At 45.0% G+C, this 25,933-nt stretch overlaps 2 protein-coding genes across 14 annotated transcripts in view; both read left to right on the plus strand.

The window, feature by feature from the left end:
- The window catches only part of MOCOS (molybdenum cofactor sulfurase), a 60,406-nt gene extending 48,874 nt beyond the window's left edge, over positions 1-11,532 (plus strand). For 3 of the 4 annotated variants that reach the window (XR_006602094.1, XM_004752345.3, XM_045065520.1), the window contains 2 exons: positions 4,824-4,928; positions 7,316-7,507. Coding sequence is in view for 3 of the 4 variants with exons in the window: in XM_004752345.3 (XP_004752402.3) it covers positions 4,824-4,928; positions 7,316-7,447 (237 nt within the window). In the remaining variant the exon portion in view is untranslated. Of the gene's footprint in view, positions 1-4,823; positions 4,929-7,315; positions 7,508-11,302 lie in introns of those variants that run through there. The other variant, XM_045065519.1, reaches the window with a different exon arrangement.
- Positions 11,533-20,399: 8,867 nt separating this feature from the next.
- FHOD3 (formin homology 2 domain containing 3) overlaps positions 20,400-25,933 on the plus strand; it is a 454,740-nt gene continuing 449,206 nt past the window's right edge. For all 10 annotated transcript variants that reach the window (XM_004752275.3, XM_004752277.3, XM_004752278.3 and 7 more), the window contains exon 1: positions 20,400-20,697. In XM_004752275.3, coding sequence (XP_004752332.1) covers positions 20,533-20,697 — 165 coding nt within the window. In that variant the 5' untranslated portion in view covers positions 20,400-20,532. The remainder of the gene's footprint in view (positions 20,698-25,933) is intronic.

The raw sequence follows: 25,933 nt of genomic DNA on the forward strand, positions 1-25,933 counted from the left end.
CATTATCATATAATGTATTATTAGCCCCAGGAGTACAGGTCTGTGAATCATCAGGCTTACACACTTCATAACACACCATAGCACATACCCTCCCCAGTATCCATTACCCAGCCACCCTATCCCCCAACCCACCCCCTCGCAACCCTCTGTTTTGTGAGATTAAGAGTCTCATGGTTTGTCTCCCTCCTGACCCCATCTTGTTTCATTTTTTTCCTTCCCCACCCCCATAACCCCCCTTCTGCCTTTCAAATTCATCATATCAGAGAGCTCATATGATAACTGTCTTTCTCTGAATAACTTATTTCACTCAGTGTAATACCCTCTAGTTCCATCCACGTCTTTGCAAATGGCAAGATTTCGTTTCTTTTGATGCCTGCATACTATTCCAGTGTGTGTGTGTGTGTGTGTGTGTGTGTGTGTGTGTGTGTGTATACACACACATACATATACACATATACCATATCTTCTTTATCCCTTCATCTGTTGATGAACATCTAGGTTATTTCCATAGTTGTTTGGCTATCGTGCACATTGCTGCTATAAACATTGGGGTGCATGTGCCCCTTCAGATCACTACATTTGTATCTTTAGGGTAAATACCCAGTAGTGCAATTGCTGGGTTGTAGGGTAGCTCTATTTTCAACTTTTTGAATAACCTCCATGCTGTTTTCCAGAGTGGCTGTACCAGCCTGCATTCCTACCAACAGTGTAGCAGGATTCCTTCCCCCTTTTCCACATCACCAATGACTGTTGTTTCCTGACTGGTTAATTTTAGCCATTCTGACTGGTGTGAGGTGGTATCTCATTGTGGTTTGATTTGTATTTCCCAGATGCCAACTGATATTGAACACCTTTTCATGAGTCTGTTGGCCATCTGGATGTCTTCTTTGCAGAAATGTCTGTTCATGTCTTTTGTCCATTTCTTGAATGGATTCTTTGTTCTTTGGGTGTTGAGTTTGAGAAGTTTTTCATATATTTTGGATACTAGCCCTTTATCTGATATGTCATTTGCAAATATCTTCTCCCATTCTGTCAGTTGTCTTTTGGTTTTGTTGACTGTTTCCTTTGCTATGCAAATACCTTTCATCTTGATGAAGTCCCAATAGCTCATTTTTGCCCTTGCTTCCCTTGCCCTTGGCCATGTTTCCAGGAAGAAGTTGCTGTGGCTGAGGTTGAAGAGGTTGCTGCCTGTGTTCTCCTCAAGGGTTTTGATGGATTCCTGTCTCACATTGAGGTCTTTCATCCATTTTGAGTCTATTTTTGTGTGGGGTGTAAGGAAATGGTCCAGTTTCATTTTTTTTTTGCATGTGGCTGTCCAATTTTCCCAACACCGTTTGTTGAAGAGACTGTCTTTTTTCCATTGGACATTCTTTCCTGCTTTGTCGAAGATTAGTTGACCATAGAGTTGAGGGTCTATTTCTGGGCTTTCTATTCTGTTCCATTGATCTATGTGTCTGCTTTTGTGCTAGTACCATACTGTCTTGATGATTATAGCTTTGTGATAGAGCTTGAAGTTGAAGTCTGGAATTGTGATGCCACCAACTTTGGCTTTCTTTTTCAATATTCCTCTGGCTATTCAGGGTCTTTTCTGGTTCCATATAAATTTTTGGATTATTTGTTTGATTTCTTTGAAAAAAATGGGTGGGATTTTGATAGGGATTGCATTAAATGTGTAGATTGCTTTAGGTAGCATAGACATTTTCACAATATTTGTTCTTCCAATCCATGAGCGTGGAACATTTTTCCATTTTTTTGTGTCTTCCTCAATTTTTTCCTGAGTACTTTACACTTTTTTGAGTACAGATTCTTGGCCTCTTTGGTTTATTCCTAGGTATCTTATGGTTTGGGGTGCAATTGTAAATAGGATTGACTCCTTAATTTCTCTTTCTTCTGTCTTGTTGTTGGTATATATAAATGCAACTGATTTATGTGTATTGATTTTATATCCTGCCACTTCACTGAATTCCTGTATGAGTTCTAGCAGTTTTGGAATCGAGTCTTTTAGGTTTTTCACATAAAGTATCATATCATCTGCAAAGAGTGAGAGTTTGACTTCTTTTCTGCCAATTTGGATGCTTTTAATTTCTTTTTGTTGTCTGATTGTTGAGGCTAGGACTTCTAGTACTATGTTGAATAGCAGTGGTGATAGTGGATATCCCTGCCATATTCCTGATCTTAGTGGAAAAGCTCTGTTTTTTTTCCATTGAGAATGATACTCACTGTGGGTTTTTCATAGATGGCTTTGATGATATTGAGGTATGTACCCTCTATCCCTACACTTTGAAGAGTTTTGATCAAGAAAGGATGCTGTACTCTGTCAAATGTTTTTTCAGCATCTTTTGAGGGTATTATATGGTTCTTGTTCTTTCCTTTATTGATGCATTGTATCACATTGATTGACTTGTGGATATTGAACCAGCCTTGCAGCCCAGGAATAAATCCCACTTGGTAGTGATGAAAAATCCTTTTAATGTGTGTTGGATCCTATTGGCTAGTATTTTGGTGAGAATTTTTGCATCTGTGTTCATCAGGGATATTGGTCTGTAATTTTCCTTTTTGATGGGGTCTTTGTCTGGTTTGGGGATCAAAATAATGCTGGCCTCATAAAATGAGTTTGGCAGTTTTCTTCCATTTCTATTTTTTGGAACAGTTTCAGATGAATAGTTGTTAATCTTTAACTGTCTGGTGGAATGCCCCTGGGAAGCCAATAGCCCTGGACTCTTGTTTGTTGGGAATTTCTGATGACTGCTTCAATCTCATTACTGGTTATGGGTCTGTTCAGGTTTTCTGTTTCTTCCTGGTTCAGTTATGGTGGTTTACATGTCTCTAGGAATGCATCTATTTCTTCCAGATTGTCAAATTTGCTGGTGTATATTTTCTCATAGTATGTTCTTATAATTGTTTGTATTTCTTTGGTGTTGGTTGTGATCTCTCCTCATGATTTTATTAATTTGGGTCCTTTCTCTTTTCTTTTTGATAAGTCTAGCCAGGAGTTTGTCAATCTTATTAATTCTTTCAGAGAACCACCTCCTAGTTTTGTTGATCTGTTATACCATTCTTTTGGTTTCTATTTCACTGATTTCTGCTCTGATCTTTATTATTTATCTTTTGTTGCTGGGTTTAGGCTTTCTTTGCTGTTCTTTCTCCAGCTCCTTTAGGTATAGGGTTAGGTTGTGTACTTGAGACCTTTCTTGTTTCTTGAAAAAGGCTTGTACTGCTGTATACTTTCCTCTCGGGACCACATTTGCTGGGGACATCTCTGAGGGTCATGGCTCAGCAGCTTCAGAGGGGTATAAAATCCTAGGCAGAGAAAATAGAATGTTCTGTTCTTGATCCTGGTGGGTTTAGTCTTCTGATCTTATGGAAGTCTTATTCCATCTGAGGGATTCTTATGTATAATCATGAGAGCTTCCACGTTTGAGCATGACTAAGTGCCAGGTCTGGGCTTTGCATCCTAGAATTAGTATCTGGAATTCTCACTGAGTCAAGCTAAGGGGTTGGATGATGAAATGAGGCTTTGAGAGGTGGTATGTCTGCCCGGGATCAGGGCCAGTGCTGGGCAGAGCCCCGTACAACACCCCCTCGCTGCTTATGGAGGCCTGCACATCCTGACTTTGGTACCACAGTGAGGTTATGTTTCCCCTGGCTTGGTGCCCACCAGCCAGAAGGAGAGCAATCGGAACAGGCCAAGACACATCCACATTTAGTTGTTTCTGATTTCAGTGCATACTTTGTGTTTGCCCATGAGTGAGCAGAGATCTGAAGGAGAAAATCAAGTGCCTTTGCCCTTTTTATATGTGCAAAAAAAGAAGCATTTTGTTACTGCCAAGTGCATACTTTCTTTTTTTGTGTTAACATTTATGGGAGATTTTCTCGTTGTGGAGCAATTCGTGCTCATGACAGACTAATAGACATTCTACTATATGGTATGACCCCTGTTAAGACACATATATATACATATATACATGAATACACATGTGATTTTGTTTCCTACTTATCTCAGTTATAGACATAAATACTTCCCCTTTTATTTCAAGCCCTTTCTAGATTAATTTTAATACCTGCATGATACATATATGGAGTGTTGCCATTCTTCTCTACTGTTTGATGTTTAAGATACTCCCAGATTTCCCCTACTACACATAATGTGAGAACGATCCTTGTACATGAAGCTTTGTTTGTACTTGTGATTCATTTCTTTTCTTTTCTAAAGATTTATTTATTTGAGAGAAAGTGCTTGTACAAGCAGGAGGGGCAGAGGGAGAAGGAGACAGTCTTGAGCAGACTTGGAGCTGAGCATAGAGGCCACATGTGGGGCTCGATCTCATAATCTTGAGATCGTGACCTGAGCCAAAACCAAGAGTCACCCAGATGCCCCAGCTGTGGTTCTTTTCTTCTGTGAAATTCCTGGTAGTGAAATTTCTGGGTCAGAGGGTCATGGACACAGTAAGGTTCTTACTGGTGACTCTGTGCTGGGGCTGTGGATATTTATTTTCTCCTAGTTTACTCTACAATCAGTTAGTTTTTTTCTTCCTGGGAGAATCCAGGAAGAAACCAGAGATAATCATCCAAGATCTGCAACCACTCTTTTCTTTCTCTACAAAGCCCTGAAGCAGCAGGTTTTCAGCTGATGAGCAAACACGGATGATTCCCCAGGACCCTGTGAGGAGGTGCTCTGTTCTGGCTCCTTGTAGTCAGAGTATGATAAGCCCCCTGTGTGAGTGGAGCTGGATTCTGCCTCTTGCACTCAGTTTCTTCCCTGCCCAGTGGGAATGTCTGGTCACTTTCATGGAAATGTTGTCTTTTCCCTTCTCACCTTCCAGGTTTCAGGGCCTTGTCACAGATGCCAGATAATTTGCATCGACCAGCAAACAGGGCAGCGAAACCAAAATGTTTTCCAAAAACTTTCTGAGAGTCGCGAAAGAAAGGTAAGCATAATTGCAAGTTATGACCTCTGTTTTAAGATCCTGGCTTGTTATCCACACCAGAATTGTAGTTCTGAGTAGTAGTGCTGAGTATGTTTTAGAAGTGGGAAGACCTGGGGTGCCTGGGTGGCTCAATGGGTTAAAGCCTCTGTCTTCGGCTCGGGTCATGATCCCAGAGTCCTGGGATCCAGCCCCGCATCGGGCTCTCTGCTTGGCAGGGAGCATGCTTCCTCCTCCCTCTCTCTCTCTAACTGCCTTTCTACCCACTTGTGATCTCTATCTGTCAAATAAATAAATAAAATCTTAAAAAAAAAAAAAAAGAAGTGGGAAGACTTTCTACGGCTGATGGGCTACCATTAAGATTCTGACCTCTTCCATGGCGCCATCTTGTTTTTCCTTTCCCTCCATTTCCTTACCTTTTTGAGTCTTATAATGTGTATTTTTGGTACTCTCAAATTTCAGTGAAGAGATATGGGGTATAAATAAGAAATGAGTAAATAAGCAAAGTAATTTTATTGTCTTGATCATTATTTTCTTCACCACAGATGTCTCATGAGCATAGAATGCCCTCTAGTGAGTAGAGTAGCTGCACAGACAAATTCAGTAAATTTCACTCTCAGAAGCCCTGTAAGATGTCTTCTTGAGGTTTCCTATGACCCAATGTTGTTTTCATGGATGCCAGATGATAGAAACTGAACTACTAACGGACTGATTCTTTAGGAAGAGCTATGTCTAGGCTAGTACTTTCTTTCTTTCTTTCTTTCTTTTCTTTTCTTTTTTTTTTTTGTTGTTGTTTTTTTGCCAAGAATTCTAGGAAGCCAGGTAAGCAGTCAGGCTGCATGGAGCCTTTCTTGAACATGGACTGAAATAATGTAAATATTACTCTCTCTCCAGTAATAAATTAGAAGGTTAACTCACAGTAAAATGTTCTGTCTTGTTTCCTGTGTTTGTTTTATAGAATGTTGGTTTCATAGTATGTAACTTTGTTGGTTTCATAGTATATAACTCCCTATGGATGCAGGATAGATATGGTCTGCACTCGAGTATTTTACCAAGTGTCTGTCCGCTCAGTGGAAGCAGACTATGTCACCTGGGGGTGTGGGGACCTTGAGGCTGCACCATGCAAAGTGCCTGGGGAGGGGATGGGTGGGCCCAAATACTTAGGGGCATGGAAGGAAATAGTACTTCTTAGAATCACTGTAATTCTCATGTGTATACATCTTTTTTTTTTTTTTAGGTAATTTTTGGAATAATTTTAGATTTACAGATAAAGTACAAAGAGATTACAGAGAGTTCATGTGTACCCTTCATCTATCTGAATGTGCACAATCTTTAGGAATTAATTTGGCCCCAGCCCCTAGCCTGATGCCTAGAATGCGGGGGGCATCCAGCTGATGTTATCACAGCAATGGCTGGGTCTGGGAGCACATTGCATGCTCCAAAGGGTTCTTATGGCTCACTTGCATTGGTGGCAAATGTGGAGTAGATTCACACAACTCTGTATTTTGGACCTTCCATCTTTATTCTAGAGAGTTTGGAGAATGTAACCTACACCACATTTTTAAAAAAAATCACATCAAAGAAAATGCTGGATTTTGCTATTATTTTCATAAAATAGTTTTTACATCAGGGAACAGAGCAGAAATTGGCCTGATAGAGGTCAGAAGCAGAGAGTGGGTTGCAGGCCCTCCTACTGGAAGCTCTGGGTATATAGGAAGGAGGAAAAAAAGGATGGGTCCAGCCATTAACAGGTGTGGGGTAACTGTCGGGAAAGGATAATATGTATATATGTATGTATTTGTTCAATTTTAAGAAAGAGAGAGCATGTGTACAGATGCATGCAAGCAGGAGTATGTGTGTGGTGAGAGGGGCAGAAGGAGAGGGAGAGAGAGAATCCCAGGCAGAGTCCACACTCACTGTGGAGCCCCACACAGGACTTGATCTCACCATCATGACCTGAGCTGAAATCAAGAGTTGGGCATTTAACTGAGCCACCCATGGACCCTGGGAAAGGAGATTTTATTTTATTATTATTTTTAAAGATTTTATTTATTTATTTGATGCAGGGAAAGAGCACACAAGCAGGGGAAGTGGGAAAGGGAGAAGCATGCTCCCGACTGAGCAGGGAGCCCCATGTGGGGCCTGATCCAAGGACCTGGGGATCATGACCTGAGCCAAAGGCAGACACTTAACTGACTGAGCCACCCAGGAGCCCTGGGAAAGGACATTTTAAATGAGAATCTTTGGTGTTCGAAATTGGGGTTCCTGTTTCTCATTATATTTTAGGACATGTCTTTAAAGATTTGACTTGATTTTAATTGAGCATTATTAGTTAAAAAAATTTTCAACTGCTAAAATAATCTAGCTTATTGCTGCTGTCTTGTTCACAGGTGAACTTTGGAGTGTACCTGATGCATATGTCTTTAGACTTGTCTTCCCCACGTTTCCTGTCTGTAGGATCTCAGGTGCTCCCTGTGTTGAAAGAAAATGCAAAGCACCATGATTTACCTGCTTCTGACTAACATCAAGATGTTGCCTCCTAAAACGTTTTTTCAGCATAAATTAAAATTTCTCTTTTACAACTCTGACCACTTTTATTCAGATTGGCACATGGCTCAGTAGACCGCTATCTTTTGAACAAGGAGAATTCTCTTGGGGATAGAGGGAGCTCTTGTGGGCTTCCTCTAGCTCCTGCTCTCCCTGTGTGCCCTGCCAGGCTCAGGAGGCCCGTTCTGAGGCCTCTGTGCTCTGTGAAGCGAACACAGCCCCAGAGCTTCCCCTATGTGTTTGAAGTAGGATAACTCTAATTTGATGAGTTTTTTTTTTTTTTTTAAGATTTTTATTTATTTCTTTATTTGAGAGAGAAAGAGAGAGAGACACACACACACAGAGAGAATGAGCAGGGCGGGGGCAAAGGGAGAAGGAGAAGCAGACTCCCGCTGAGTAGGGACCTGGCATAGGGGTCTATCCATGACCCTGGGATCATGACCTGAGTAGCAGACACTTAATTAAGTGAGCTATCCAGGCACCTCCCACCCCACGTATTTTATTCTTTATGATGCTATTGGAAGTAGAATTGTTTTCCTTACTTCTTTTTCAGATGGTTTATTTTTAGTGTATCCTAATGCAGCTGATTTTTGTATGTTAACTTTGTATTCTGCAACTTTACTAAATGTACTTATTCTAACAGATTTTTAATGGAATCTTTAGGGTTTTCTGTATATAAGATTATGTCCTCTCTAAACAGGGATACATTTACTTCTGCCTTTCCAATTTATATCTTGCCAGAGCCAATTGCTCTGGCAAGGCCCACTAAGCCTGTTGAATGGACATGGCAAGAGTGAGTGTTCTTACTTTCTAAGAACTTTCAGTTTTTCACCTGTGGTTTTAGCTGTGGGCCTTTACCATGTTGAGATATATTCCTTCTATTCCTAGTTTGTTGAGAGTTTTTATCATGAAAGGGTGTTACATTTTGTTAAATGCTTTTAATGCATCTATTTAGATAATATGATTTTTAGCCTTTATTCTGTTAATATATTGCATTAATAGATTTTTATACATTGAAATAGTGCTTGCACTCAAGGGATAAATCCCACTTGGTCATGGGGCATGATCCTTTTAATGTGCTAATGGATTCATTTTGCCAGTATTTTGTTGAGGTGTTTTGCATCTTTATTCATTAGGGATATTGTCCTATAGCTTTCTTGTGGTGTCTTTGTCTTGGGTCAAAGTAATGCTGGCATCTATAAGTTTGGAAGTGCCCCCTCTTCTTCATTTTTTGGGTGCAGTTTGCAAAGGATTGGCTTTAATTCTTCTTTGAAATGTTTGGTAGGATTTACCAGTGAAGCCGTCTGGTCCTGGGCTTTTCTCTGTTGCAAGACATGCTGCTTTGATGGTGGCCCAAGCGTTAGGGGCACATCTGGGTGTGTGGGGGCTGGCCTGGGGCAGGGTGGGGTGGGGCAGAAGGGATTGCTCTGCAAAGCTGGTCAGAACGGAGCCATGTCCTCTGTGTGACAGAAAGCGACCGTGTCCACTCCCACTCACTTTTCTCTCTGGCCTTTGGGGCCTTTGGCAAGGGAAAGAGATGAAAAGACTATTTTATGACATGCCCCAAACTTCCAGCGGCAGGGAGAGAAGTTAAGCACTGCAAGGCTGGCTCTGGTGAGTGCCTTTTGCTCTCTAGAGTGACCCTGCCCTGACCAGAAGCAGCCATGGGGACCAAGGGTGCTCCATTTTTCTCAGCTTTTGATTATGCAGGAGGGAGGTAGGGAGCAACCAGGGAGAGCACGTGTGCCGGGGATCCGGGCACGCAGGGACCCACCGCCAGACCTGAATACTAGTGGGCGCCTGAGTGCTCTGAGCAAGGTGCCTGCTGGGGCCCCTGGGAGGGGATGAAACCGTCACCAGGCAGGTGGAGGTCGGAGCACCCCTGACCCCACAACATCTTTGAGAAAGGCCCAGGATCTTCTAGCTGCAGGGAGAGTTCGGGGCACAAGGGAGGCAGGAAGAAAGCTGGCATACCCTTTCTAGCCTGTCTTTTTCCAATTCACCTGTGTTGTGCCAACAGAATTAACTTCTATGTATCTCACCGGGCAAACCCCCGAATTAGTCATAGCAAATCTTATTCTATATGAGCAAGCTATTGAACAGATCTAAGTCTCATCGGAAAAGTGAGGAAAAGCACAAAACTTACTTCAGAGATTTAAGAATTAAAGGAAAGGTTCATGTTTAGCACAAGGCCGCAAAATAATTACGCCAAGTAAGCCACGTCTACCATCTAGTGGCTACATTCAGTAATGGCAGATTTTATTAAAGAAGGATGAAAGCTAGTTCAGGTCGGGTGGGCAAGTCCCAAAGGATGGCAAATGTTAGCGCATTTTTCTCTGCCCAGCTTCCTTAGGGAAGCTCCAGAAAACTTTTCATTATTGATGTTGGAATCCTTTAAAAGTTAGTTCCTTAATCATTTCCTGGGCAGGTTAATTTTAAAAAAAAAGATTTTATTTGGGGCGCCTGGGTGACTCAGTTGGTTGTGTCTGCCTTTGGCTCAGGTCATGATCGCAGGGTCCTGGGATCGAGTCCCGCATTGGGCTCTGCGGAAAGTCTGCTTCTCCCTCTCCCTCTGCCTATCACTCCCCATTGCTTCTGCTCTCTCAATCTCTGTCAAATAAATAAATAAATAAATAAATAAAAATCTTTTTTAAAAAGATTGTATGTATTATTTATTTATTCATTAGACAGAGATTACAAGTAGGCAAAGAGGCAGGCAGAGCGAGAGTAGGAAGCAGGCTCCCCTCTGAGCAGAGCTCAGGCTCCCCGCTGAGCGGATTGATGCAGGGCTCAATCCCAGGACTCTGGGATCATTACCTGAGCCGAAGGCAGAGGCTTTAACCCACTGAGCCACCCAGGCACCCCAAGATTTTATTTATTTGTATATTTTAGAGAGCACACATGGTGGGGGGAGTAGGGGCACAGAGTAGGAGAGAATCTCAAGCAGACCCTGCACTGAGCATAGAACCCTATGGGGGTCAAATCCCAGGACCCTGAGATCATGGCCTGAGCCAAAACCAAGAGTTGAAGGCTTAACAGCTGAGCCACCCAGGCATCTGGGTCAGGTGCATTTTCTGCTGGCATGGCATCAACCATTCTTTTGGAGTCTCCTATTTTCTCGGGACTTTTTAAAAAACTAAGCTGCTTTGAATTGGCTGTTTTGTCAAGTGGATCTCTTCTGTCTTTTTCTTTGTCTCTCTCTACCTACCTGCCTGTCTGGCTGTCTCCCTCTCTCAAGTTTTAATATATAAAAACTGTACTCAACAGCAGGTCTAGGTTTTGTGTGCGTGAGGCTTGCACACCTTAAAAATCATCCTTAAGAAAAGAATGCCAAATAAACATCAGGTACAAAAAGGGATGTAAACTCGCATGTGATGGGAAAGGGCTTTGAAGGGCGTCTGTGCAAGTGAGAGGCTTCAGCGCTGTGACTTTGCAAGTGATCCTCCTTTGCTCGGTTTGCCTGCTGCTCTCCTTGCCCCGTGCAACCGAGCGCCACTCAGACTCTCAAGGGCTACATTGTTCCTGCTTTTTGCAGTTTACAGAATAAACCACGTTTTATTCACTTTCTAAAATAAACAGCCACGTGAAGACCTGTCCTGGTTTTTTCTCCCCAACCTGTTGCTGGAAACGAATTGTGTCGTTATTACTCTGAGACAGTGACTTGCCTGGGACCCTGCCTACTCCGGTTCAGGCCAGGACCTGAGATTTCCTTCCCACATGGGTGTCTGAGTTCACTGTTGTCAGGAGTTTATTGTTAGGGACTGAATGTTTTTGTGTCCCCCAAATACACGTGTTGAAGCTTAACCCCCAATGTGATGGCATTACGACAGGAGGCCTTTCGGAGGCATGAGAAAAGAGCCCTCACGAATAGGACTGGTGCCCTTATAAAAGAGACCTCAAAGAGCTTCCTCCCCACTGCTGCCATGTGAGGACACAGCAAGAAGATGGCCATCTGTGAACCAGGGAGGGAGATCTCACCAGACACCAAACCTGCCAGCACCTTGATCTTTGACTTCTAGTCTCCACAAGTATAAGAAATAAATTTCTGTTGTTTATTTGACACCCAGTCTGGGATATTTTGTTATAGCTTCCTGAATGGATTAAGACACATGCATAGTAATCAGGAAGTATTACTGTCATAGGGACAAGGAAATATCATATCCTGTTTATCCACAGTCTGGTAAAATACATGTTTTTGTTTTTTTGTTTGTTTTTTTGTCGCTTTTTGAAGCTAACTAGGTAACTAGTTAAGACATTTTAAGCAGGAAAGATGCAGTCAGCTTATGGAGAAGAATTGGGAATTGGACACTTAGGACTGATCTACCCCTCCATGATTGCTTTCCAGCAGGTGAAGTCAATGCACACCTTTTGTATTCTGTGTTTTAGTCTAAACATTTGGCATACTTCAAAATGGACTTCATAATGTTAAGTGGGTGCATAGTTGCATTTATGTATTATAAGTGATTAAAATATACCCCTACTGAAAGATGTTTCTGGTTTTTAATTTTATAAGTAAGATTGGAATATACTCTGCTTTTAAACATAGCTATTCATGTATTTACTTATTCTCTTATTTTTCCTTCTGCTAGATTATTCTTGAGGAACCTGAGTCAGATTCCAGGACAATAGCTATGAAGATATTGCTGGGTATAGTCATAACAGTTTCCAATAGAAATGTACCAGTTTATAACTGTAGAATTTCAATAACATGCTGGCCCAGCCATTGCAGGTTCCCTAGTCTTGGGCTCCCAGGTGCATCAGTGAAAAATATACTCTCTTTCCTCCCTGGCGTAGCCCCTTGTGCTTATGACTACTTGTTAGTTCCAAGGAAGAGCAGGCATAGTCTGAAGAAAATGAGCCAGAGTGGCTTCAGGATTTAGAGAAAGTAGCAGTGTGTCCAGCATGGGAAGTGGGGAGACTAAGGGAAACTTTGCAGAGTGAACAAGTGACCCCATCCCTTCCCCCACTCACCCCAGAAAGTGAGCTGAGGAGGCAGAAAGATGCAGGTCCAATGTCAACATACGTAGGGCCTTGGGCAAAGTTCAAATGGGGTCCATATGCCTTGTGCTTACATATTTAAAATTCATAAGTCAATAAAAATGTTAAGTAAGATGTGTTCGGCCAACTTTGACAAATACATCTTTATAACAAGCGAGAAGGACAGATGTGAATTTAGTATTCTGACCCCTTGGCACTCTGCACAAGAATAGGATGATGTAAGGAGAGCTGGCCCAGCCCCTAGTTGCAAGCCATGAACCCTTTTTCTTCTCAACCCTGAGCCATGAACCCCAGATGTGTGGACACCTGATCCCATAGAGCTAAATTCTGCCTGTGCTCCACTGCAAACAGCCACTCCTTAACCTCATCTCTGGCCTTGGGGTGCCTCTCAGGGAAAAGCACACATAGGCCTTGGAAATATGTTCACTGTCATTTGGGCAGGGGATTCTGTGATCCCAGGTCCCTGGAAAAGAATCTAGAGAGAGAGGAGCCAGGTGGGCAGGGCTCTTGGTACTATGGGTTCCTTGCCTTTTAGGGAGTGGTGGGTAGAGTGAGGCCCTCTTAGCATGGAGGCTAAGGCAGGGGCCCTTTTTGCTCAGGGTTAAGGGAAGTACTGGTAAGAACTTTTCTGGATAAAGTTAACTACCCCAGAGAAGACTCAAAGGTACTCAAGGAAAAATCCATTTGCCTACCAGCTTGGTCTACAGTGAAGCCCACCAGGCAAGTAGCTCTTCTATACCTAGACAGATTTTAATATGAATGAACAACTGAGGATCACAAGAATTTGAGAATGACTTCTGTATAAAAGAAAAAGACTGAAAGTAAGAGGAAATTAAAAAAAACCTCAAAGAAATATAAACAGTGCAATTAAATCAAAACTTTAAAGAAAATGTAATGAATAATATCAGGGAAATCCTGGAGATAAGAATAAGATACGTCTAAAAAGGAAAATTAGAGAACAAGAAAGATTTCCCCAAAATTGAAAACCTGAATGCTGGAATTAAAAATTCAGTAAAAGAGAAGGCACATATAGTTGAAGAAATCCTCAAAAATGTGGAACAAAATAGTCAAAGAGATTAACAGATTGGAAAAGTTGAGAAAATTAGAGGATCCATTTGGTGGTCCAACATCCCAACAATAGGAGTTCCAGAAAGAGCAAATGGGAAAAAGCTGTGGAGAGAAAGGGATCAAAAACATGAAACAAGGGGCGCCTGGGTGACTCAGTGGGTTAAGCCGCTGCCTTCGGCTCAGGTCATGATCTCAGGGTCCTGGGATCGAGATTCGAGCTTCTCATTGGGCTCTGTGCTCAGCAGGGAGCCTGATTCCTCCTCTCTCTGCCTGCCTCTCTGCCTACTTGTGATCTCTGTCTGTCAAATAAATAAATAAAATCTTTAAAAAAAAACCATGAAACAAGAACATTGCCACAAAACAAAGAACAGCATTTCTAGGTGGAAAATACTAAGGGAGTGTCAATATAATGGATGAAAAATAACTCATACTGGGGTGCTTCATTATGAAATTTCAGTAGTATTTTAGGAATAGAGAGAAGGTTCCAAATTTTCCAGAGAGTGGGGAAAGAAAAGGTTACATATACAAAATTGATCATTTTTTCAATGGCAACAATGAAGCAATGCCTCAAAACTCTGAGTGAAAATAATTTTTAACCTGGAATTATATATCATGTGCGTCAGATTGTTGCAAAGTTGTCCACAACACTTACTTATATGTTGGTGTTCATGAGTGACACAGCATAAACTCTGAGTCTAAGGCTCAAGAGACCCTGTGGTTTTTGCTCTTGAACTCTTAGAATGCTTTGCTAACACAGCCTATGGGAAGAGGCCAGGTCTACCTTACTGGAGGAGAAGCCACATGGAGGAGACATGAACCATTTCACCTGAAGTCCCCTAGACCAACCAGCTGACAGCCAATACATATTACCAGGTTCAGACAGAGGCTATCTTAGACCAACCAGCCCCAGTCAAGCTTCCAGAAGAGTGTGACTGTATGAGTGACCCAGCTGAACCCAGCCCAAATTGCAATCAAGAACAAATGAAACAGTTATTGTTTTAAGCTACTACTTTTTGGGGTGGTTTGTTATGAAACAAAGACTCAATAAAAGAGAAATCAGTACCAAGGAATGAAGTGCTACCATCATGAAACTCCAAAATGTGTGGTACTGGTTTTGGAACTGGGCTGGGGCAGCGGATGGAAAGGTGGTGAGGGAATTGCTATTCCAGTAGGCATGCAGATGAGGCAAGGCTAGCTTCTCAGATACCACACCTCTGATCCAGAGACCTGTGACCTAAACATACAAGTTTTCTGTCCCTTAAACACCTAATCTACAATGGTGAGACTGGGACGGAATAGACACTTTCATTCAAAAAGAAAGGGACTGTGAGACACACAGCAGTTACTGGCTGATGGCAATTCTGAACTCCAGGCAGGACCATGCTGCCTGTTGTTCCTGCTCCGGGGAGTAGGGTCCAGTTCTGTTCCCTGTCATGGTTCCCAAGTTGGCTGTTCTCCAGGGTTCTTAGCTCCACCTTCTGATAGATCCTTACTTTCCCAAACAAAACGAAACAAAACAAAACCTCAACAAACAAACAAAAAAGGCTCCATGTTTAAGCTGCACAGCTTTATTAACCTGTTTCTTATCTACTGCAGGTTGGAGTTTCAGATATTTCTTCTTATTTTGAAGAATTTTAGTTCCCTTTTAGTCCAAATTTGCTGTGATTTCATCAACACAACTATCTTAAAAACTTTATGGATTTTCTATGAATCTTATTAGGATTTACTCCATGTTCCAAACACTGTATCCATAATTCTTTCTCATTCAGGTCTGTTAGGCTATGGAGTAACAGCCTTAGGATTCTTAGAAACCCCTTTGCTTAAATGAGAATATCTAATAGGCACTGCCTTAAATCTTCCTGAAATCTTATTAAAGGGTCTTACAGCCACATTTTAAAATTGATCTTTACCAAAGTCAATTGCAAGCTGGACAGGCTGGGGATGAAAGATTATTTTATTTTACAACCCAGCAAGACTTAGGCCTTCTATATTTCTGCTAAATTCTGCTTGCAAACAGAATATTATTATATGCAGTTAGAAGCACCTAACAGACACTCTCGATACTGTCTAGAGCTCCCCCAGCTAAGTGGCTAGTTCATTAGATACATTTTCATTTCCCAAACTACTGTAGGCAGTTGGGTAGTCATTTTGCCAATCGTTTCACTGCTACCTAACATAGTTAACCATATTCTCAGTCTTCAGTTCTAGTTTTCTCACCGCTTTTCTGAGGCAGGACCTGGTTTCTTTACATGGTAGTCTCAGGTCAACATTCTAAGAGGGTGAGAGCAGAAGCGGTAAAACTTCTTGATCTCTCATTTCAGAGGTAACACAAAGCCACTTTCAACATATCCTATGTGTCAGAGAAAGTCACAAAGCCATCTCCATTCAAGCGGTGGGGAAATAGTCCCACCTTTTATGGAAGAAGAAGAAAAGTCAGGTTGCAATATAGTGGGACTAAAAGGAGTGGGAAGAATTACCGTGGCCATTTTTGCCAACAAAACCACCACATTGGACAAGTGTGAGGATAGAGAATGCAAATACCTCCAGACATAAAAGTGATCAAAAACTTTTCTTTTCAGGAAAATACTAGGGTATGTATTGACAAAAATGAGAGTATAAGTCAAGAAAGAATAAGACAAGTGATGGAACCAGGGGCTCCCACACAAGAGAGAAGACAAGGAACTCTCCAGGAAGATAGGGCTGAGAGAGCCACATTCCAGATGGGAGCAGGAGCATCAAGGACACCCAGGGGAGTATCTCTGAAAAGGATATCTTAAGAGAAAACACAACACTAAGAAATTATTTGACAGTATTGAAAGAGACATTTTCAGGGCTGTTGCAGGATATGGGAAGACCTAAACAGCTGTTCAGGGAAAAAAACAAAAGCAAGTAAAAAAATTGAAGCAAATATTAACTTCAGAAAAACAGAAAGTTGTACAAGGAATGTCATGTAAACAAGTGCACTACTTGGCACAAAAGGGAACAATATTGATATAATCATCATTTAAAAAATCATTGAGTAAGAATTTAATTAAAATTGTGAGAAAACTGTTTTGGGAAGATGAGAAAAGAGAATGGTCTGTAATGAAGCAAAAATCTCATTTAGTGTGAAAGAAAACCGATGTATTATCTAAAACTCATAGTTCAAAATGTCTCTGTGTACTTACATGGTTTAGAAATGGGTGCCTCTAAAAAAAAGTTGCCTCTAAGAAGTGGGGTGAAATGGGAATGGTGGGATGAGAATGGGGGCTGTAAAGTAGGAGTTGATTTTTGTTGTTATAACTTCTTATTACTCTTGACCTTTTAAATGAAAAGAAAGCATTATATTACTATAAAAAATGATTTCAAAAAATCAGTTGAGGAAAAAACATTGACTACTAATCAGGAGGAAAAAATCATTGCTAAAAGTAGTCTCAAGGGAGTGTTTGGGGCAAAAATCCTTAAAAGAACTAAGGATAACTTACATAATTAAAAATTTTAAAGGTTTCACTTTAGTGCCAGTTGTTGTTGGAAGTTTTGAGACTGAAACTGAGTAAGGCAAATTCCAATCCCAGAAATTTAGAGTTTAGTAGAGCATAGGTAAAACATAGATAAGCATATATGAAAAGGGCTATAATAGGGACATGTAGAAAGTAGTCTGAGACCACAAAGCAAAGAGAGACAAGCCTCATTTGGGGTTGAACTGGAGATGGCTTTCTAAAAGAGCTGACCTTAGAAATGAGTGGTGAAGGATAAGTGGGTTTAGGTGGCCAACTAGATAGGGTAGAGCGTTCCAGATTAGAGAAGCTCACCATGAAAAATCCCAGCATGTTTGGGAAAGGGTAATAAATTAATCATGCTTTGAAACAGGGTAGGAAGCAGGGAATGACCAGGATGAGCCTAGCACTGGTAGATTGGGGAAGATCTTAGAGGTTCTTGTGAGTCATGCTAAGGCAGGTGGCATGTAAGAATTTTACCCTAAGGTGTGACGCATTAAATGCGCATCTTAGAATGATCACTGGTTCTGGAGAAGCCAGTAGAAGATCAAATATGGGATTTGCACCTGAGGAGGGGAGACTGACTAGAAGACTAGACAGGAGGAAAGAGGTGAGAAATATTTCAGAGAACGAATCAGTGATACATCCTAGTGACCAGCTGCAAGAGAGAGGAGTCAAAGATGACATTCAGGTTCCCTCATCCATTAGACATCTATTGTGTACCTTTTTTGCGGTGGGCTCTCTGCCAGGCCCTGGCAGGGGGTATGGGGAGTCATATGGTTGAATATATTTTGGTCATTGCCTTAGAGGGCTTTTTTATTTAGTGGGAACACAGGAATAAATTAATAGTGACTGTAGCTGTGCTGCCTGTTCTCAAGAGGAGAACAGATTCCAGAGGGACTCAGGAAGAAGCTGCCAAAGAGGGAGGAGGAGAGCCTGGAGTTGGTGGAACTGTGGGAGCTGGGGAAGAGAGTTTGGGGAAAGGGTGGTCCGTGGTGACAGATGCAGCCAAGAAAGTGGGCACGCGACTAAGGCGTCCCCTGGATGGGGCAGTTAGGATGGCACTGATGATCTCAGAACGGCAGGGGGGTGCCCATCAGGTGTCGCTGTACGTGGAACGAAATGCTGGTGAAGGTACAGAGAAAGGAATAGTTCTCTCTTTCAGAGGCTAGTCAGGAAGTGAAGGAGAGATAAGCCAGTGAGAGGGAGGCTTTGTAAAGGTGCAGTTTGAAGACGGAAACCACTTGGGTGTTTTTTTCTTTTTTTTCTTTTCTTGTTGGGACCAGCTACCTAACGTGTAGAGCCTAGCACATAAAGAAAATTTGGGGCCTCTTGCTAAATTATTAAGACTTGCAAGACAGCACCAGCAGGGCATGAAGCCAGTGTGGGGCTCTCCTAAGAGCAGGGCTCTGTGACTGCGCTGGTCGGATGCCATGAACCCATCCTTGAATCTCAGGGGAAAGAGCCCAGGGAGGAAGGAAGAGTGGGGCTGCTTCAGTGACAGAGCCTGGTCCCAGAGTAATTGGGAAAGGAGCGACTCAGAGTCCAGATGGAGGTAGAGCCTTGAGTGAGAGAAAAACAGGGCTTTGGTCATCTACTGAGATGTGGGAGACAGAGGCTATGGATGGAAGATGGAGAGGAGGGGGTGCTGAAGACATGAGTTTGCATACTGAACCATCTACAGGTAGGAGGGCTAAATGGGTCACCGAGAGTGGCCCTGAGCTCAGCAGGCATTGGCAGATGGAGCAGGGACAGGAGCCAGCCTGGGACAGGAGAGGCCCAGGGAGTGGTGTGGCAAGAAGGCTCCTAAGAGGGTGGGTGGGGATTCATTTTGGGACAGTGATGACAAATGGGGTGGCCCGAAAGACTGGTGGGCTCTCTCAGCGAGGAGGGAGTTGGGGATGAAAGCGGGAAGGTAGGAGGCGTCTGGCAAGGGAGTAGAACTTGGGGGTTTAGTATTCTGGCCATAAGCTGATGGGGAAGTTGGTGTAGGGCCTGCCCAGAGGACTCATTCAAAGAGTTAAAGAGCAGAAGTAAGGAGAGCTAGGAGTTCTTCTGGAATGAGCACAAGTGTCATTGATCATTGTCATTTTAAGGCCAGGCATAAGTGTTGCATGTGTGGCAGGGAGAATGCATGGAGGGGAAATGCTTCAGGTGCTGGTGAAGGGAGCATCTGGCTGGCGAATTCCGCCGAGCGCCCAGCGCCCAATGCTTGATCTCAGGTTGTAAATTCCAGCCCCATGTTGGGTATAGAGATTACTTAAAAATTAAATCCTGAAAAAAAAAAAAAGGTGCCAGTGAAGGGGCCAAGTATGGGACAAGGGTTTCTTTCCTCTTGAAACCAGAAGAAAGGGTGAGAGATGACTTAGAGCCACCTTGTAAATAGACGCGGATGTTATGAGCCGCTGGGTACCAGCCCAGGCAAGGTAAGAGGAATCAGCAACGTGGCCCCCACCTGGGAAAGGAGAGAACCGTGGAATTCCTACTGGAAACGGAGGGGGTCGCCCGCGAGCAACGACGAGAGCAGGAGGCGGAGAGGTGTCGTCCCGGGGCGCCGGCCTGGCCGCTGCGGGCAGGCTGCAACATTTGCTTCCACGTTCCTCGGTAGCAAGCAGGTCTCTAAGCTTCCGCCGCCCCTCCGCAATTCGGTGACCTAGTCCGCAGCTCCAGTTAGGCTGCAGTGATACAGAGGGTCAACCAGCGCCCACCAGGTGGCCCCGGTGTCATGCACGGCGCTGGGGTCCTGGGGCAGAACCTGCAGTCCCCCAGTCGTCTCTCCTAGCACCCCTGAAATTGTTTCTTAGGAGCCGCCTGTGTTCCCCGGCTCACCTTTCTTCCTTTAAGCTTCTTTCTCCCAAAGAAACCTCCCGGTCACCCTTGCCTGGGTGACTGCCACCACCCCTCTTGCTGCCGAGGGCCGGCTCCCTCGCCTGCTGGTGCCCAGCTGGGGGTTTTCAAATCCAGGGAGCAGAAACCCAGCACCGCCTCCTTCATCTGGAAGGCGTTAAGCCCTCTCCCCGATGCGGAAGACAGGATGGCGATTCCCTCCAGTTCCCCGAGCTCGGAGGGGTACAGCTCCGCGGGTGCTCCCTACGCCGAGCGGCGCACGTGCAGCGGGCGGCGCAAGCGGCGCCTGTGCTGCCGGAGTCAGCCCGAGGGGGATCCCCGCCCCGCCGCTGCCGGCAGCGGACTTGGCGCAGGGCTGCGGAAGCCGCGCGAGCCGTTCTCCCTTTCCCTTTCTCGCGGCAGGTCCCACGGGTCGGGGCAGTGCGGCCGGGCGCTGGGGGCCGGAGGAGGGGAGGAGCCGGGGAAGGAGGGGACACAGGGGCCTGTGGGCCCCGCCCCCGCCCCGCCCCCCGCGGCCGGAGCCCGGGCTGCAGCCGGGCGCGCTGGAGCCTGCGAGCCCGCGAGCCAGCGAGCGGCGGCCGCGGCCTCCCCTGCTCGCGGTGTGACCCCGGCTTTCCGGCCCGCGGCCCCGCCGATCTCGGCGCCCGCGCCCCAAGGGGCAGGGATGCATCATGGCCACGCTGGCTTGCCGGGTGCAGTTCTTGGACGACACGGACCCTTTCAACAGCACCAACTTCCCCGAGCCCAGCCGGCCGCCGCTGTTCACGTTTCGCGAGGACCTAGCGCTCGGCACCCAGCTGGCCGGGGTCCACCGGCTGCTGCGGGCGCCGCACAAGGTACGGCCGACCGGTCCAGGCTGGGTTTTCTGGACGCAGCCCCTGCTGCGGAGCGCGCGGGGGTGGGGGCGCAGCGGGCAGGCTGCGGTAGGCGCGGTCCCCACCCCCCCGCGGGACAGGCGCCCAAAGGCAGACCTCCCCCCTCCCCGTTGGGCAGAGGGGCCCCGGGCATCCGCCGGCTGGCGCGGGATCTCCCGGGCGTGAGAGGAGGACAGCCCCGCGCTCCGGCCCAGAGCGGGCGGGCCCGAGCAGGTGCCGCGCCGGCCCGAGGCTGGATGGAGAAGGTTCCCGGGCTCGGGGCCGTTAGCTCTGCTGGGTGGGCGGGGTGGAGCTGGAAGCCGGAGGTCGGCCCTACCACCTGGGCCGACGCTGAGCTGCGCGCGGAAAGAACCGGGGCCCCCGGGACTCAGGTCTAAACCTCTCAGGCCTCTGGGGCTGCTGCGGGCGGCCGCGCGACCCTCGCGACAAAGCACGCTTCCCAGGGGACACCTCCTCCTCCTCCTCCCCCCGCGGGGCATCGCCGGGGACGCCCACTGCGCACTGAGATAGCGCTCCGAGTAGTCCCCTTTTCTCCCGAGAAGCAGGTGGCCTTGGGAACCTTAGAGGAGCAGTCGCTGTGGGAGGAGGGGCGGGGGCGCGGAGGGGCGGCGCGCGCACAAAGCCTGAGCCTCGCAGCCCGAAATGAGTGTCCCCTGGGAAGAATGGCTTCTCAGTCCACCCGATAGAGGCTTTTTTCTTCTTTTCTTCTTCTTCTTTTTTAACCCTTTGCAGGAGGACAGGCCTCTTGCAAAGTGTGTGTTGTAAAGAGCCAGGCATTGAAAGCTAGCCATTTGGTTACCCAAGTAAACCCTTCCTCCTACTCAAACAGATTGCACCTTGAGAATTACCTCCCAGCACATTTTTTTTTTTTTTTGCTTAGGGTTCATATCAAAGCTTGGAGATGATTTATTCTTTGAAGATCAACATTGATAAATATTTGGAAGAGATAACCCTTGATACCAAAAAGAACAAAATTGATTTTTCAAAATTCTTTAGATTTCTGTATGATGTTCACTTGCCTTGGAAGAGAGGGAGATTGTATGTGGAAATGGTGAACTTTGGCAGTGCCTTTTTTCTCCCTCTATTAGTAGTGTTTCAGTGCTTTACTTCCCTACTTAATTAGTTACCTGTTTTCAGGGGTGAGAAATGGGGCAGTTCTATTTCATTCTCTTCATGTTGGTGCAGAAGGGACGTCACCGTTTGGAGGAGTCTCTTTGGTCATAAAAGCAGGTTGGATTAGGAAATGGAGGGACAGAATGATGTATTGTGAATTCAGTTTATCAGAACCACTTTTGTGAATTATTTGGGTCTCAATCTAATCAGTAGATTGAGTTAAAAGTTTTCAAAGGGCTTTTTTTGGCATCACGATATTCCATTCATTATGATCTCTGATTACAGTGATCTTTTGTTGAAACCACAGAAGGCTCATAATTGTGGTCCTATGACCTTGAAGTGGTTTTCTTGGATTTCAAACCCTATATACATAGGTTGACCTTTCAAACTGGAGGCTGAAGTACATTTTTATGTTTCCCTGGAATAGCCCCATAGTCTTGATCCAGTGTCCCTGGTCTGGTCTGGTAGGAGGAAATCCTGATGCTCCAGTGTCAGCTTTCTGCACCACCACCCCTCCCGCCCCCAGGAGCCACAGCACTGAAATTGCACTGGCTCACAGAACTTTCTTAGGTGTCCTCTGCAGAATAAGCAGAGTCAGAAGGTATCCCATAGAACCCCTTGACTCCTTGTCTTGGCAGCCAGCCAGACTTACTCCAGCATCTTTTGCTCAAAGACCCCTACAGTATATTCAGATGTTTGGCATTGTTTTCACATCTAGAGCTGAGTGATTGGCTGGTACTATTAGCCAGGGTTCTGTGAAACGGAACTCAGGACATTTATGTGCCTAGGTATACATTCATGTTTGAAGATGCGTGTTAGTTTCTAACAGGGAATCTTAAAGTCGGATGATCCCCTGTGAGAGAGAGCTCAAGAATTTTGATCACGGCCATATCAGTATACATCCTATGTCACATCGCTAGGGATGTGAGCGCACGGTCTCACTGAATGCCACATGCCTCTGTGAAGGGGATGCTTTTACGATTCCTATTTTGCACATGAGGAAACTGAGGCTTAGAGCAATGAAGTAACCTAGTTTCTCTGCTGGGAGTCGAGAGCTGAGATTCAAGCCAGGCCTGAGTGTCTTGAGGCCCCCTCTTGGGGCTGCTCTGCTCCCTGGACCAGCAGTGTGGCTGTGGATAGAAGCAGCACCTCCTGGGGCTCATCCCATTAACCTGGGGAGCTTGCCAAATCACTTTTGTGTGCCAGGTACCTTTTGGCCTGGGGAAGGTGAATGTTACAAGCATGAGTAAGAGCCCTGAGGCAGAATTCCTGGGCTGGTAGAGTTCACCTGAGTGGAGGAACAGATAGTTACCAACCCTGCTGTGAATTAGCTGGTGGTGAGGGAGGGGGCAGACTGTCACTCCAGGCCCTGCTGTGAGTAAGGCTGCCCACACCACAGGGAACACTTCTCCCAGGTTTTGGCCTGGCCTTGGCAAGATGGGGAGTTCTTGGGTCAGGACCATCTGTGCGATGGACAGGAGGGAGAAGTATGACCGTGGGACATGCAGACACCCTCGGTGTACCCAGCCGTCCAGCACAAGCAACTCTCCGGGGTTAGTAAACTTTTGTTGCTTGAAGTAGATCACACAGACAGAAAAGTGTGCAGGGCACAGGTGAGCAGCTGGAGGCATGGTCACTGAGTGAACACACCTGCGTAAGCAGCATCTGGAAGGACCTGTGGCGGGTTCTCATTTTTATAGCCGCCCTCCTAGCATTCTCCTGTGCTGGGAATCTGTGAACTGGATAACCTCATAGGTCTTTCCCAGCCCAAACTGGAGTCTATGCATTTTTTCTTTTCTTTTTAAAGATTTTATTTATTTGAGAGAGTGAATGAGAGAGAGAGAGAGAGAGAGCGCGTGCCCGCACCGGAGGTGGGGAAGGGGTATGAGCAGAGGGAGGAGAACAGACTCTCCGCTGAGCAGAGCGCTCTACTCAAGGCTGTATCCCAGGACCTGAGATCATGACCTGAGCCAAAGGTAGATGCTTAACTAACTGGGACCCAGGTGCCCCATGTGCATCTTTTCTCAACTTAATGATATATTAATTTAGATCATGTCTGCTAACTCCTTAAGAAGTTAGTTGTTTATTTAACTAGTATCATCTTGGACAAAATGACATATTATGCTTATTATGCTTTATCTTCATTTTTCCCCCCAAGCTGCTAGTAGTTCCAGGGAAGATAATTAAGTTAATGATGAGTTTGATAACGAAAAGGTCAAAACAGATGCTGTATTTTCACTGGGGAGATGTTTGTTTTGGTGGTTATATGTTCTGTCTGGCCTAGGTAAGGCCTTTTGTTCTCAAATGTTGCTTAAGTAGGTGTTTATTTCTGGTTTAGTGTTTTAGAGAATTATAATTATAGGACTTCTAATTTAGAAAAATCTATACAGTAGAAATAGTAAGTCATAGGCCTTTCAAAATTTAAATGTGTTTGGATTGATTGATACAAAAGGCTAAGGATTCTTGTTTCCTTTTGACAGCCAAAAGTCAAAATGGAGAATATTTTTACAAAAAAAGAGACAACTAGTCTACCTGTTAAAATGGCAATTAAGACCATAATTTAGTTCAGGAGATGTTTCGGTGCCTTTTGTGGACTAGACAGAATGGAGTGATGGTAGTGACCATGTTCTAGGGACTTGCCTGAGACAAAGAGCGTCCTAGACTTGCACCATCTCGCCATGTCCAGGGATCACCTAAGTACTGGTACTGTTGCATGTCATAGTAGAAGAAACCCAGAGCAGACGGAATTCCCCTGGTCACATGAATGGGAAGTTTCAGAGGTGGCATTTGACACCAGTCTGAGCTCTTAATGACTCCGTTTTATGTGTTGGATGTCTTCCTTCCAGGCAGCCTGTCCATTTGCCAAAGTTCTTTTCCAACATGCTTTGGTGATTCCTGTGCACACTGCAGTAGAAGTGGCATGGATTATTTGAGGTCATTTAGGTCAGCCTCTCACTCGGTGGGACTCTGATTTGTCTCCCCTGTTGCAGATAAATTCCTAGAGGGAGAAGACCTGGCTGTTCAGTTCTGCCATGTTTCTCTTGAAGCTAACTAGTGCTAAGATGGCGCGTGCTAAGTTGATTGATCGGTGTTAGTTATAGAACACAAATCCACTGGTATTATTGCTGTAATGAATTTCCACCTTAATCCTCTTAAGGGACACATCTGTTTGCTACATTACATTCAGATTTTTAAAAGATGAGATCACTGGTAAAGTTGGCAAGTGTGTTGTGTCACAGAGCATCTTAGGACAAAACTGTTTGAAGAATGTTGTATGAACTGCTAAGAGCATCTCTGTGCCAGCCGAGTTGAATCTGATTCTACCTTAATTAGCTCAGTTGGTTGGAGCTGGGCTATTGAGATCAGGATCATGGGATTGAACTCTTTATGGGTCAGCTGCCTTTGCTTCATGCATGGCCACAGACAGCTCAGTAACCCAGCCAGACGTCCCGCAGGTGCTGTCAAGACCCCCTGCAAGGATCTGGGTTGGAAGGGACTGGCAGAAATCTTTGGGGGGTAGGGGAAGGAGGCGTGTAACGGGAGTGTGCTGGGCACTACACGGTAGGCCCCCATGCATAACTTCATTCATCCCCATAACAGCTCTAGCAGGTGGACAATAGTATTCCCAGGTAACAGATGGGGAAACTGAGGCACGGGGAGGCTAAGGAGGTTATCTGAGGCCACACTGCTTTTAAGTGAAGGAGCTGAAATTTAAGGTCAAGTCTTCTTCTTTTTCTTTCTTTCTTTCTTTCTTTCTTTCTTTCTTTTCTTTTTTTTTTTTTTTTTAACTCCAAAGCCTGTAGACAACTGTGTCCCATTATTAGAAAGCCAGCAGAGCACATGCTTTCTGTGCTGGGGGAAGCGCAGGTGGGGGAGGGGCCGACTACGTTGCCTTCCCACTCCACCGCTGCCTGTCACCGGGCTGTGACTTAAATGGTTGTGCTCGGGTAAGTTCGTCCAGGGAGGAAGCTTTGTGAGTCTGTGCCTTTTGTCCTCAGAGTCCAACCTGGGTCCCTCTGGAAAACAACAGGACTGCCTGCCTCCACCCTCCCCCTGCGGACTCTGAAATGTTAGTTCTTAATGG

The sequence above is a fragment of the Mustela putorius genome, unplaced genomic scaffold, assembly GCF_011764305.1.
Source record: "Mustela putorius furo isolate JIRA1106 unplaced genomic scaffold, ASM1176430v1.1 tig00003858_pilon_pilon_pilon, whole genome shotgun sequence".
In the NCBI taxonomy this organism is placed as follows: domain Eukaryota; kingdom Metazoa; phylum Chordata; class Mammalia; order Carnivora; family Mustelidae; genus Mustela; species Mustela putorius.